Source organism: Chrysemys picta, chromosome 14, assembly GCF_011386835.1.
Source record: "Chrysemys picta bellii isolate R12L10 chromosome 14, ASM1138683v2, whole genome shotgun sequence".
Taxonomy (NCBI): domain Eukaryota; kingdom Metazoa; phylum Chordata; order Testudines; family Emydidae; genus Chrysemys; species Chrysemys picta.
Genome location: NC_088804.1, coordinates 44582302 through 44595875, shown reverse-complemented (window position 1 = coordinate 44595875; position 13574 = coordinate 44582302). Strand labels below are relative to the sequence as shown.

Genomic DNA, 13574 nt, shown 5'->3' with positions numbered 1-13574 from the left:
AGAAGCGGGGGGGTTACACTGCGGGGGGCTGGGTAGAAGCAGGGGGAGGCTGCACTGGGTAGAAGCAGGGAGGCTGCACTGCGGAGGGGATGGGTAGAAGCGGGGGGGTTACACTGCAGGGGGGATGGGTAGAAGCGGGGGGGTTACACTGCGGGGGGCTGGGTAGAAGCGGGGGGAGGCTGCACTGGGTAGAAGCAGGGAGGCTGCACTGCGGAGGGGATGGGTAGAAGTGGGGGGGGTTACACTGCGGGGGGGGCTGGGTAGAAGTGGTGGGAGGCTGCACTGCGGAGGGGATGGGTAGAAGTGGGGGGGGTTACACTGCGGGGGGCTGGGTAGAAGCGGGGGGAGGCTGCACTGCAGGGGGGATGGGTAGAAGCGGGGGGAGGCTGCACTGCGGAGGGGCTGGGTAGAAGCGGGGGGAGGCTGCACTGCGGAGGGGATGGGTAGAAGTGGGGGGGGTTACACTGCGGGGGGCTGGGTAGAAGCGGGGGGAGGCTGCACTGCAGGGGGGCTGGGTAGAAGCGGGGAGGCTGCACTGCGGGGGGGGGGCTGGGTAGAAGCGGGGGGAGGCTGCACTGCGGGGGGGGGCTGGGTAGAAGTGGGGGGAGGCTGCACTGCGGAGGGGCTGGGTAGAAGCGGGGGGGGGTTACACTGCGGGGGGGCTGGGTAGAAGCGGGGGGAGGCTGCACTGCGGAGGGGCTGGGTAGAAGCGGGGGGAGGCTGCACTGCGGGGGGGGCTGGGTAGAAGCGGGGGGAGGCTGCACTGCAGGGGGGCTGGGTAGAAGCGGGGGGGTTACACTGCGGGGGGCTGGGTAGAAGCGGGGGGGAGGCTGCACTGCGGAGGGGATGGGTAGAAGCGGGGGGAGGCTGCACTGCGGGGGGCTGGGTAGAAGCGGGGGGAGGCTGCACTGCGGGGGGGCTGGGTAGAAGCGGGGGGAGGCTGCACTGCAGGGGGGATGGGTAGAAGCGGGGGGGTTACACTGCGGGGGGCTGGGTAGAAGCGGGGGGAGGCTGCACTGCGGAGGGGATGGGTAGAAGCGGGGGGAGGCTGCACTGCGGAGGGGATGGGTAGAAGCGGGGGGAGGCTGCACTGCGGGGGGGCTGGGTAGAAGCGGGGGGAGGCTGCACTGCGGGGGGGCTGGGTAGAAGCGGGGGGGGTTACACTGCGGAGGGGCTGGGTAGAAGCAGGGAGGCTGCACTGCAGGGGGGATGGGTAGAAGCGGGGGGGGTTACACTGCGGGGGGGCTGGGTAGAAGCGGGGGGGTTACACTGCGGAGGGGCTGGGTAGAAGCGGGGGGGGGGTTACACTGCGGGGGGCTGGGTAGAAGTGGGGGGGGTTACACTGCGGGGGGCTGGGTAGAAGTGGGGGGGGTTACACTGCGGGGGGGCTGGGTAGAAGTGGTGGGAGGCTGCACTGCGGAGGGGATGGGTAGAAGTGGGGGGGTTACACTGCGGGGGGCTGGGTAGAAGCGGGGGGAGGCTGCACTGCGGAGGGGATGGGTAGAAGCGGGGGGGGTTACACTGCGGGGGGCTGGGTAGAAGCGGGGGGAGGCTGCACTGCGGAGGGGATGGGTAGAAGTGGGGGGCAGCACTGCGGGGGAATGAACTCTCCGCTGATATAACAAATTGCTTTCAGTGCAGCAGCACAGTCTGAGATCTCCTGGGGCGGAGCAGGGGGTGCAGAAACGACAGTGTGGTAGGGATGCCAGGGGGCTAGTGGCCTCTGGGAAGTTTAGCGCCCAGCTGTACAGTGCCGGAGGCGCCTGCGGTACGAAGGATGGTTAAATCTTTGCACTCCTTCTACGTTCCCGGGAGTTGAAAAGCTTCATCTGCCTGGACTGGAAGCTCTGCCCTTCCCCTGGCCGCTCCTAGCCTGCACAGCCGTCCATTTCCCAAGTAATGAGAATGGAGTTCGTGGGAGTCCCCGCCTGATGATTTATCCGGGTCACAGAGAGGACAGCCGGCTAACTGAGGTTAACAGCTTTCTTGGGTTCATTTCAGAAAGACATTAGCATGGGGCTGTATTAAACAACGATGTGCCAAATCCTGATTCATGCCCCTGGCGAGCTCCCTGTCAGGCAGGGGACCCAGCTGACGGGCAGGGCTGCGCTGCGCTGCTCGCCTGGGGGGCAGGCCCATAATTCATGCTCCTGGTGCTCAATTACACCTGACCTGCCAGGCCGTGGCTCCGGTACCTCACCAGCTGAAACAGCCCTGGGTGGGCCCCGAGCCTTCGCCAGTCAGGAGTCAGCCCCCCCCCCCCCCCATCATGAGACAAGCTTCAAAACAACAACTTTAAACAAATGGGTGTTTCTCACCTGCCGCCCCCCTCCCCCGTTTGCGTGTGATCAGCTCAGGGTCACAGTCTGGCCTCACCGACACAACCAGAAACACAGGCCTCCCTGACAAGAGGGGACCCTTGACCTCTGCTCCCCCTGGGCTATGGGGAGCTGCTAGCCTTGCCTCTCAGTGCCCCTCATGCCCACGCAGCTGCCCCCTCATATTCTCCCTCTGGGCGACTCCATGGTCTTCTGCCCCCCACCTGTTGGTACATTCACTGCCCTATTTCCCTCCCTTTTCCCTCAGTCTCCTCCACTTCATGCTATCCCCTCAGCCTCTGCCCTCCCCTGTACCCCCATCTTCCTCCTGCTCCCCCTCACACCCTGCACCCCCAAACCTCCGCCTGCTTCTTCCCCTGCACCTGTGTACCCCTCCTTCCCCTACACACTACACCCTTCTCTACTTCCCCTGCACCCCCATACCCCCGCCTGCTCCCCTTCCTTCCTCTGCACCCCCAGTCCTCCGCCTGCTCCCCTTCCTTCTTCTGCACCCCCAGTCCTCTTCCTGCTTCTTCCCCTGCACCTGTGTACCCCTCCTGCTGTCCCTCCTTCCCCTACACGCCCATACCCTCCCCTACTTCCCCTGCCCACCCAAACCTCCACCTGCTCCCCTTCCTTCCCCTGCACCCCCATACTCCCGCCTGCTCCCCTTCCTTCCCCTGCACCCCCAGTCCTCTTCCTGCTTCTTCTCCTGCACCCATGTACCCCTCCTGCTCCCCTTCCTTCCTTCCCCTGCACCCCCCAGTTCACCTTCTGCCCTAACATTCCCCAGCTCCCCCTCAGGCCATCTCCTACACCCAACCTTCCCCTGCACTCCTTCAGTCCGATTCCTGCCCCCTATCTCCCTCTATGCCTCCTTGATCTGCCTCCTCCCCCCAGCTAGTCCTTACCTTCTTTTTAGTAACAGGTCTATTTACATGATCTCCATTACTACTCAACTGTCCTATTTCTAACAAGCTTGTCTTCCATGCACTCAGGCTGTCTTACCGCTAACATCTGCTCAAGCCGATGGCCTCGTAGAGCCTCATTCTCTCCTGCTACCTGGGCCAGACACGCATTACACTCCCCAAGCTGAAGAGAAAGGGAAACATATTAGACATTCAGCTCCACCTTAGAATGGCTTTACTGGGTCAGACCAAAGGTCCAGATAGCCCAGTGTCCTGTCTTCCCACAGTGGCCAATGCCAGGTGCTTCAGAGGGAATGAACAGAACATGGAATCATCAGGTGATCCATCAAGTGAACACTCATCATCATACCAACAAACCAACTGCACGTCTCTGCAAACCAGTGGCAAGTGCCACTCTCATGTGTCCTTAACACAACTCACACATCCCCCTATTAATCAGTCCTTGAAGGCTCTGTCATACAGGAAAAAGGGGTAAACAGCAAGGTGGTTAAGTTTGCAGACAATACTAAATTACTTGCGATAGTTAAGCCCAAAGCTGACTGTCAAGAGTTACAAAAGGATCTCACAAAACTGAATGACTGGCAACAAAATGGCAGATGAAATTCAATGTTGATATAGTAATGCACATTGGAAAACATAATCCCATATAAAATGACGGGGTCTAAATTAGCTGTTACCACTCAAGAAAGAGATCTTGGAGTCATCGTGGCTAGTTCTCTGAAAACATCTGCTCAATGTGCAGTGTCAGTCAAAAAACGAATCGAATGCTAAGAGTCATTGGGAAAGACAGAAAATACCACAATGCCACTATATAAATCCACGGTACGCGTATACCTTGAAATACTGCGGGCAGTTCTGGTCGCCCCATCTGAAACAGGGTAGATTAGAATTAGGAAAGGTGCAGAGAAGGGCAACAAAAATGAGAGGAGTGTGGAGCAGCTTCCACACGATTAAAAAGACCGGGGTTGTTCATCTTAAAAAAGAGACTGCTAAGGGGGATATGAAAGAGGTCACTAAAATCATGAATGCTGTGGAGAAAGTGAATAAGGAAGTGTTATTTACCCCTTCACATAACACAAAAGCCAGGGGTCACTCAATGACATTAACAGGCAGCAGGTATTTCTTCACACAGTGCACTGTCAACCTATGGAACTCATTGCCAGGGGAGGTTGTGAAAGCCAAAAGCATAACTGGGTTCAGAAAAGTATTAGATAAGTTCATGGAGGATCAGTCCATCATTGCCTGTTAGCCAGGAGGGTCAGTGATACAACTCCATGCTCTGGGCGTCCCAGAGCCTCTGACTGCTGGGACTGGATGACAGGGGATTATTCACTCGATAATTGCCGTTCTGTTCTCTCTCTCTGATGCAATACAGCACCCAGGCATGGAGTTAGGCCAGCACAATGGTAAATAATGCAATGAAGTGAACTCTGCTCTAGTTAGGACCTACAACCCTGCAGAATGCTCCGTGCACCTTGGATTCCAAGGCCTGACCAGTGCAATGGTTCTGCAGCAGATTCAGTTTGCCAGGTTATCCAGTGCCATAACTGTGCTCGGTGCTTTACAGACACGTAAGGCAACAAGGTTCCTGGCCAATGGTGCTTACAATCCAAATAGGGCAGATGATAATGAGAAACGACTGCAGACCTTGGGGCTCAGGGATGGGAGGAGGAAGACATCAGAAACAGGCCATACAGCAGATCATATCCCTTAATTTGTGTTGTATATTACTTATTTTCCTAGCTAGCTATGTGAGATGTTTTTTTATGGTGCCTATCACCATTGGGTCTGAACTGAGACTAAACAGAAATGGGGTTAGCTGTGTTGGTTCCCGTGCAGATAGGGCTGTTTGAATGGTATGCTGTTCTTCCTCCTTGTTAGTGCTCTCTGGTGCCGTTCCAGGTGAAAGTCTGGTTTCAAGCGGGAGGGGTGCGGGCCTTACATAGTCTTACCTGTTCTTGAGAAAACACAAGCTGCTTCCTTCCCTCCACCCCCCTTTCAGGTGAACAAGAGAAGAAACGAAGCTAAGTCCAACCCAAGCAAATTCTGCAGCCCCATTCCACCCTGTGTCACAGGCTTGTCCTCACGAGTCTGTGCCAACCTTCCAGCTCCGATCCCTTTTCTAGGGACCTTCCGGCCTCCCTCCTCTCCAGTCTCCAGTTCTCTAGCCTCACCTCACCAGGGTCCCAGACAATGAAGCAGGCATAAGGTCTGCTCCAAACTCTCCCTGCTTCTGATTCTCCAAGGTCATTAGTATTGTAGCCACAGTCCCGTAGCAAAGTCTGCTTTCTGGACTTGTCTATGTCTGACTGTCCAGACAAATTCTGCACCCTCTACTCTAGGCATCCCAGAAACGTCCCCAGCCAGGGACAGTCTCTTCAGGGCTTCTCCCTAGCCAGTCTGCTTTGTTACCTCTTCCCAGTTCTGTTCTCCTAGCAGCGGTTCTCAAACTTTTATACTGATGACCCCTTTCACACAGCAAACCTCTCATTGCAACCCCCTTTATAAATTAAAAACACTTTAAAATCTATTTAACACTATTATAAATGCTGGAGGCGAAGCGGGGTTTGGGGTGGAGGCTAGCAGCTCACGACCCCGCATGTAATAACCTCACAACCCCCTAAAGGGGTCCCAGTTTGAGACCCCCTGTCCTAAGGGCTCCGTAACAAAGCCCACTCCAACATTCCCTTTCTGTGTGGCCTACTCTGAGGCCTCTTGACCAGACAGAGACAGAACTCTTGTCCCTTTCCTCATCTCTCTCAGTAGAGAACGCTAAAGCCTGCTCCTTTCCAAGCTCCTTCTAGTCTCTTCACTGGAGACACCTACCAACAGCTCCTGCTCCCTGCAGATCTCTTTCCACTTGGAAGGAAGGGAGTTGTTTCTGTTCCCTCGCTACCTTTCCCAGCATTCCTGCCCCCCCTTACCCCCAGGGACCTTGCTACAGGAACAGGATAGGGGCGGACCATGGACTTGCAGATAATCTGATCTCTTCTGGCAGGATTTCCATAGTTGTGGTCCTGCCCTGAGAATGCTCTGTCCCATGCTCTGTGTAGGGTGTAGAGCTCTGGCATGCCAGTGCAGCGAGGTGTCTGAGCATGCTCCAAGCTTGAGAGATGAGGTGCAGGATTGTGAACCCTGTTGGGTTAGGTTGGGGCCCCCCTAGGAGCAATGAGTCCTGGAGTTATTGGCCTGTTTTCATAAATTCAAAGATTTTAAGGCCTCTATAATCATCTGGCCTCTCCTGCTACATAGCCTTGAAATTTAGGACAAGAAGCCTGAACCTGACGCTGCGAAGGAGAGGGATCCACAGATGGTGATCTGGTCTCATGGAGGTTAAAGAAAAGGGGAGAGAATACTGAGCCATGTGGTGCTCTGGAGGGATGAGGGGGCACAGGCCCAAACATGGCAAACTCTGTCCAATAGGAATGATTAGAGCCAGCACAGTGCTGTCCTCTTCACTCCCACAAGCTCTCCTGTGTCCCATCAATGCCACATGATCAGTGGCTTTATCCTTGTTCTGTGTTTGCTTTGTATTTTGTGGCGAGCACACGGGCAGGGCTAGGAAGCACTGAGTGGAGCTGAGCGAAGAACAATTTGTGGAGGGCTCTGCAGGAGCAGAGGAGGATGGTTCACGCAGAGAGAGAAGGAAGTGCTCCAGGCATAGAGGGCGCTGTGAAAACAAGCACAGAGACACACATGGGAGGGAAGAAAACAATAAGCATCAGAGAGCCAGGAGAGAGCAGAGCATAAAGTGCAAAGTGAGGGTAGGAGACAGGCTGAGTGACACCTTTCCTAGCTCAGGTGGCATTCCAATGCTACTCAGACTCGCCAGAACTGCCAGAGAGGGGCTGGAAGGTGTGATCACTCCAGCCCCACAGGTAGCCCTGGAAAGGGGAACCAGTCCCGGCAGCTTTAGCTGAATGGCCAGTTCAATTAAACATGGAGCTGGAATATGATGAGCCCCATGCGACCAAGACGATGGGGAGCCCCCGGCCTGGGGCCCGGGATGGCAGGGAGCCCCCAGCCTGGGGCCCGGCCCCGCAAGCCTAGGAGGGCAGGGAGCCCCCGGCCCGGGGCTGGGACAGTCTGATGGGATCACTGGTGGAGCTGGAATGCAGAGATCACCTTACTGATTCTGAAGGCTTGAACTCCAGGCAAACCTCCATGTTTGTGGCCAATGACACAAGCAGCAGCACTTGGTTGGGAGTTTCACAGCATAAGGCTCTTGGCACCCTGACTGTAAGCTGGAATGGTCCCCTTCCCCTTCCCCTGTCACACCACACAAAGGAGCCAGCATGTGTGAGCCATGAAGGGCAGAGGGAGCAGGGAACGAGACAGAGCATCAACATCCAGCCTGATTCCGCCCCCGGCATACACCGACACAGACTCACACTTACAGACAGATGCACAAATAGAGAAACGTGCACACACGGATACACTCACAGACTCACACACATGCAAACAGACACATTCACACATCTTCACACAGTACATGCCCGAGAGCTACTGACAACCGGAGAGCAGGGCTGCTCTCCACCCACGTTTCTGTATACGCCCCCCCATGCACGACTTGACAGCAGGAGGAGCAATATCCCGTTACACTCCTGCCCAGGGCCAGAGCAGTATTGCAGCACCACCAAGCTACTTGAAACAAAACAAATTCCATTTTCCGCTAAAACTCTGAAATGCTGCCATGTTCTGGACAATCCCTGCCGTGGTTAGCTCACTCCTGTCCAGCAAGCAGGGACCTGATCCTCTGGGGTTTAATCTTCCAGTATTCAGAGCGATTTCCTTATCAGTTTGTTACACAGGCAGACAAATTGCTCAGGCTTATGGGATGCTGAAAGAGAGCTGCAATGGTCCAATGGGTCACATCGTCAGGTTCAGCAAGTAGTCCTGCAGTGCACAGTGGGACCAGCTGCGGACTTTCCGCACTGGCTACCATCACACCAGTGTCCACTTGCCATATTGATCCAAATGACAGCTGTGGTCAATACCCTTCACAGCTACGGGCACCTGACAAGCCAGCAAGCGTGGAACTCCACGGCTGAGGTGCCTGTGGAGGCAGTAGGCACGCCCTCCCCACTGTAGTCACACACAGCAGGAATAAATTGTCTAAGCAAAGCGGTTAACTCCTGGCAGACTCTGAAGCACAGAGCCTGCTAATAGAGATCTGTAAGGACAGGAAACCCAATGGATACAGGAAGGGGAGGAGAAAATGCTAAAAGGGGACCTTGGGGCTACAAAGGAGCTAGGCACAAATACTGCCAAGCAGAGAGGCTGTTGCCAGGGTCTGCAGAAGCGTTGGGACAGTTTCATTATAAGGGTGTGTATCTTCTGAAGCAAATTCAAGATTTCTATCCCAGGGAGCCAAGACCAATACATCTGAACAAGCCTCATCCTGACTCTCCGTTTACTGCTGGTACCACCCATTAGGACAGCTCCTTCCCAGGGGTGCAGTCCCTCTCCTGTCCTCCACAGGGCCACCCGATTCCTCACTCTGAGAGGATTTGACAGCAGGATGCAGGGATCAATACCTAGGACATCTGCTCAATTGCAGCCGCTACCCCTGGAGTCAGGGTTTGGGCAGAGTGCATCTCTGCAGCTAGCAATGCAGCGGTTTCTCTCCTTGGTTTCCCATGCTCTCCCTTCTTCACTGGGAGCCTCCATTTTCAGGTCTTTAGCCCTTTCTCATACTGCATCATTTGCATGAGAATAGAAGCATGTCACTGCTGCTGGTTTAGGTTGCTAGTGCATTAAATAAAGTTACTAGCCAGGCCTATAGAGCTGGAGCTGGAGTGCAGTCTTTCTTACCTGCCTCTGGGATTCCTCCTGTAGCCTGCCGCTGGCCTCCAGGTCTTGCTCGAGCTGCTGGATCCGGCTGCATTTCTGCTCCAGTTCTGCCTGCCTCTCCGTCTGCTTGGTCTGCAGTTGATAGATCCTCTGCTCTTGAGCATCCAGCTATTGACCCGCCCAGGGAAAGAAAGAAAAAATGGAAAAAAAAATCAATTAATACTAAACGGCTTAACAAAACCCTGAACAGCACAGGCCTGATGCTACTGGGGGTGGGGACTGAGGGGAGGAGAAACACCCCCCCACTAGCTGCAAGAACTTGATGTTCTGGGGACAGGAAGCCAATATGGTAGGTGCGATTTGCTAGCACTGCCAGCCGCAGTACTGACATGTCCAAGTCAGGGGAGGCAGGGAGCTGCAGACACTCCGCTGAGGGACATTTGCCCTCACCCCGTCTCCGGGGGAAGCTCTACGGAGCCTGGACGAGGGACAGAAATAGAAGGCGACGGCGCAAACACAACGTATTTAAAGAAACAAACAAATAGCTGCCAGCGCTGGCTACGTGTTGCAGCTCCAGGCGGCTCTGCCCTGTGCGACGGAGCGCGTGGACACTCTCCTCTGGCATGGTCTGTACAGAGGAAAGAGAAAGGAGGGCCTTGGTACCTCGGTGGCCAGCACATCCCTTTTGTCCTGCAGGAGCTGGCTTTGAAGAGTCTGGATTTTTGCATCTCGGCGTTCCAGCTGGAAAACGTTTACATGGAGAGGGAGAAAGGAAGAATCACGAATGCCAACCAGTGAGCAATGATCAGGACAGGACTAAAGCACTGATCCCCAAAGCTAACTGTGTGCAGGCCCCATCACTGACCGGCGTCTCAGCTGCTGGGGACTTTCTCTGGACAGGCAAGGTGGAAGAGGTGGCAGTAACTGCTTCCTCTCTGCAATGGCCAGGCGTGACTTCGGTCGCTGGCAGAGCAGACAGCAACTGGGAGGCAACAGATTTTGCTGGCCATAGATCCGGAGAGGTTTTTTTAAACTCAGCATTGGGAAATCCTCTGCAGTGATTGGTCAGTAGCGTGGCGATATCCTGATATGACAGCTGGGGTTGGAACCACTTTTGTTCCTTGTCCCTTTCCACAGGTGATATCAACACACCTCATTTATTGGGGCCTGGGCTGGCCCAGAGGAGTGCTTGTTTTAGGAGAAAATGGATTATCCTCCATGATCTAGTAAGGCTAAACAAATAATGCACATTAACTAAATACAGTAACAGCTTCCCAAGCACCAGGCCACTTGAGAGGAGAGACATGGGGTTTGGAAAGGACGTGGCTGCAGCATCCTCCCACTGGAAATTAGCCATGCAGAGCTCCTCCTGCCACAACTTCTCCCACTCTCCTGTCTCCAGCAGGGAAGGATACAGGAAGCTTCAGCCTCACGAAGCTCACCCACTCAAAGGCTTCCCACACAGAGAGGGCCCCAGGCTCGCTCAACCACAGAAATCTCTTCCTAGAGCCAGTGAAGAACAAAGGCCTGGACAATTCCACGAGCGCTGAAATGCCCAGGTCCCTGCATACTTGATTCTTGTCCAGAGCGCCTCCTGCAGAACCCACAGCATTCTCCGGGTCCCCCACCGTGCTGTATGGCCCAGAGCTGCCCCCTTGGACCCACAGCCACTTCCCAGGTCCCCACTGCCCTGTATAGCCCAGAGCTCCCCTGCAGAGCCCACAGCACCTCCCTGGGTCCCCCACAACCCTGTACGGCCCAGAGCTCCACATGGCTGAACCCAAACAGAGAACAGTGGGGGACAGACAGCCCAAAGAGCAGTGGCGGAAGGGGAACGTGGAAATAGGCAGGCTTGCGTCTGCGACAGGAATCAGATTCTCTCCCCCAGACGTCAGGAGTCAGCCTCGGCTCACAGAGCTGTAACCAACGGCACTGTTAAGGAAGCTGCACGTCTGTGCTGCAAAAGCCTGCTTGTGTCTGGAAGGGGCGCAGCACCAGATGGGCTCCAGTTGCTGCCCTGAACCCTGAGCCCTCGGTGCAGGTGCCTTACAAAGACGTGCCTAGCAGCTCAATCAGCTCCATACCTGGGATTTTTGTCTGTGTCTGGCTTAGCCAATGTCTGGTCTCACACAATGAGCTCACTAGTGATTCCTGCTGAACATGCAGGCAGTCTGCACCCTCCCTTCCTGGCACGGCTGCAGGTCGGTACACAAAGAGCAGAACTCAAAGCTTTTTGCACTGTCCTGCAGACAACATGGTGGGGGAGACGCAAGCTGCAGAGGCATTGGCTATGGTGCTCCCTTTGTTCATCACCTTCCACCTCACCATTATTACTGGAAACAACGTGTAGTCAGTAGCACCTAGAAGCTTGACCCAGGCCACTGTGCCAGGCACGGCACATACCCAGAACAGGGAGTTTGTGCCTTCCTCTGCACTGCCCCAGATCTGGCAGCCTCAGACCCTTTTGCCCCAGGGCACTACGTGCCAAACTCCTTCTCTTGAAAACCCACTCCTGGAAGCCCTCAAAGGCAAATCCATGTCAGTATTGTACCAGCACTGCTCCAACTCTGCCACGCTTCCCGCTGCCTCCCCTGAGGTATTCCCAGTTAGCGTTACCCTCTGGGGGCTCCCAGGCTATCCTGTCTGGGGCAGGCCCGGTGCGTTACAAACAGGCCCACCTGGCTGCCCACACTGCCCCCTCCCCCTCCGAGCCCACTCAGTCACCTGCACAGCAGTTGACGAGCTCTGGTGAAACCTAGCCAAACCCTATGAACACGTTGGAGACGGCCTTGAATACACCCAATGGCTAAGATGCGTTTAATTAGTAACTATCTGACTACATCTAGCAGAATTCATATAATAATTAAATGTTAATTGATTAATAAAAATATATTTACTGAAAACTGTCATCCAGTTGTCAACATTCAATAAATACATTCATAATTAATTTGAATATTAGTAACATAAAACTATTTTAATATCTAAATTAAATCTGTAATGGAGCCACCACCACCATCATCATAATATATGGAGATAGGTCTATCTCCTAGAACTGGAAGGGACCCTGAAAGGTCATTGAGTCCAGCCCCCTGCCTTCACTAGCAGGACCAAGTACTGATTTTTGCCCCACATGCCTAATTGGCCCCCTCAAGGATTGAGCTCCCAACCCTGGGTTTAGCAGGCTAATGCTCAAGCCACTGAGCTATCCCTTCCTCATATTGTGCCTTCCTCAAAGCTGTAAAGCTTTAGTGCTGCACTATGCTATACATGCACAGCCCATTACAACCACAATGGGAAACGGCTGGAGTTGCACAGGTAAGCACTCAAAACCCAGCAAATGCTAAAACCCTAAATGGCGCCGTGGACGCCACTGTGTGTGTGTGTGTGTGTGTGTGTAAGTCTGGGCTTGTGATCTACCAACCACCTCTGTGAGCAGCCAGAATCGGAGAAGACTTGCGACATGGGGGGCAATGTGGAAAAGGCAGTTCCTGGGACAGATGCCAGGCTGGCAGGCCCCTAGAAACATACAGGATTTCCTTTTATTTTGACTAACTAAGCCAAGGCTCCGCATCTAGATGATCTTGAGCTGGGTTAAGCACTAGATATGTTCTGCAAGCTAGTTCTTTTAATATGGTTTTCAGTCTTTTCCGAATCCCAAGACCAAATCCAGCCAGTGGGGTGACTTGTACAGAGTGACCCAAAGAGAGAAACCACCCCTAGAAGGGAGGGCTTCTGACGTCTCACCCTATTCAAAGGCCTTGATCAGAAGGGCATCGAAGAGGGGACCCTCCCTCGGACCACTTGTTGCGCACAAGGAAGTGGTTCTGACAAACACAAGGCAGGTGGGGATCAGCCTTTCCAGACGACTGTCCCCATTTCAGGAGTTGGATTGGTCTTGCGTACCCCCCGTTTCACCTCATTTAAAAACTGCTGGCTTATAAAATCAGGCATAAAAATACAAAAGTGTCACAGCACGCTGCTACTGAAAAACGGCTGACTTTCTCCTTGTTACTATATAATGATAAAATAAATCCACTGGAATATAAATATTGTACTTACATTTCCGTGGGATTCTGAGCCTGTTTTTCACCTGCCTGAAGCCCAGGCCCTGCCGCCCTGGGGCTGAAGCATGTAACTTAGCTTTGCAGGGGGCCCCAGGCAATTGCTCTGCTTGCGACCTCCTAATGCCAGCCCCCTAAACCCATCCCAGGGCCGCCCGTGGGGCTGCATACCCCAGGTCGAGAAACACTGATCTAGATGAGTGGAGTACCCCCGGGGTACATGTACCCCTGGCTGAGAACCACTGCCACAGAGGACACACGGATTTAGTGGGCGCAGGCACCAGCCTCATCATGCATCCAGCAAAGTCAGGCCTGGTCCACCAGACTGTGGCGTTGGACCTACTCTGTCCTTTCTTGCATGTCACAGGCCTAACGAACATCCTGCGGTTTTCTGGAGGCCTGGCCAAATCACAGGGCCAAATACCAGCCGTGATTAGAGGCCTGGAGAGAGAATGAACAGACTGGAGTTTTTA

General features: G+C 54.4%; 1 protein-coding gene across 1 annotated transcript in view; it reads right to left on the bottom strand.

The window, feature by feature from the left end:
• PMFBP1 (polyamine modulated factor 1 binding protein 1) overlaps positions 1 to 13574 on the bottom strand; it is a 354325-nt gene that overhangs the window by 114195 nt on the left and 226556 nt on the right. Inside the window, exons 7-9 of the mRNA XM_065567688.1 lie at positions 9704 to 9781; positions 9062 to 9208; positions 3327 to 3410 (exon numbers count right to left, since the gene is read on the bottom strand). Of these exons, the coding sequence (XP_065423760.1) occupies positions 3327 to 3410; positions 9062 to 9208; positions 9704 to 9781 (309 nt within the window). The remainder of the gene's footprint in view (positions 1 to 3326; positions 3411 to 9061; positions 9209 to 9703; positions 9782 to 13574) is intronic.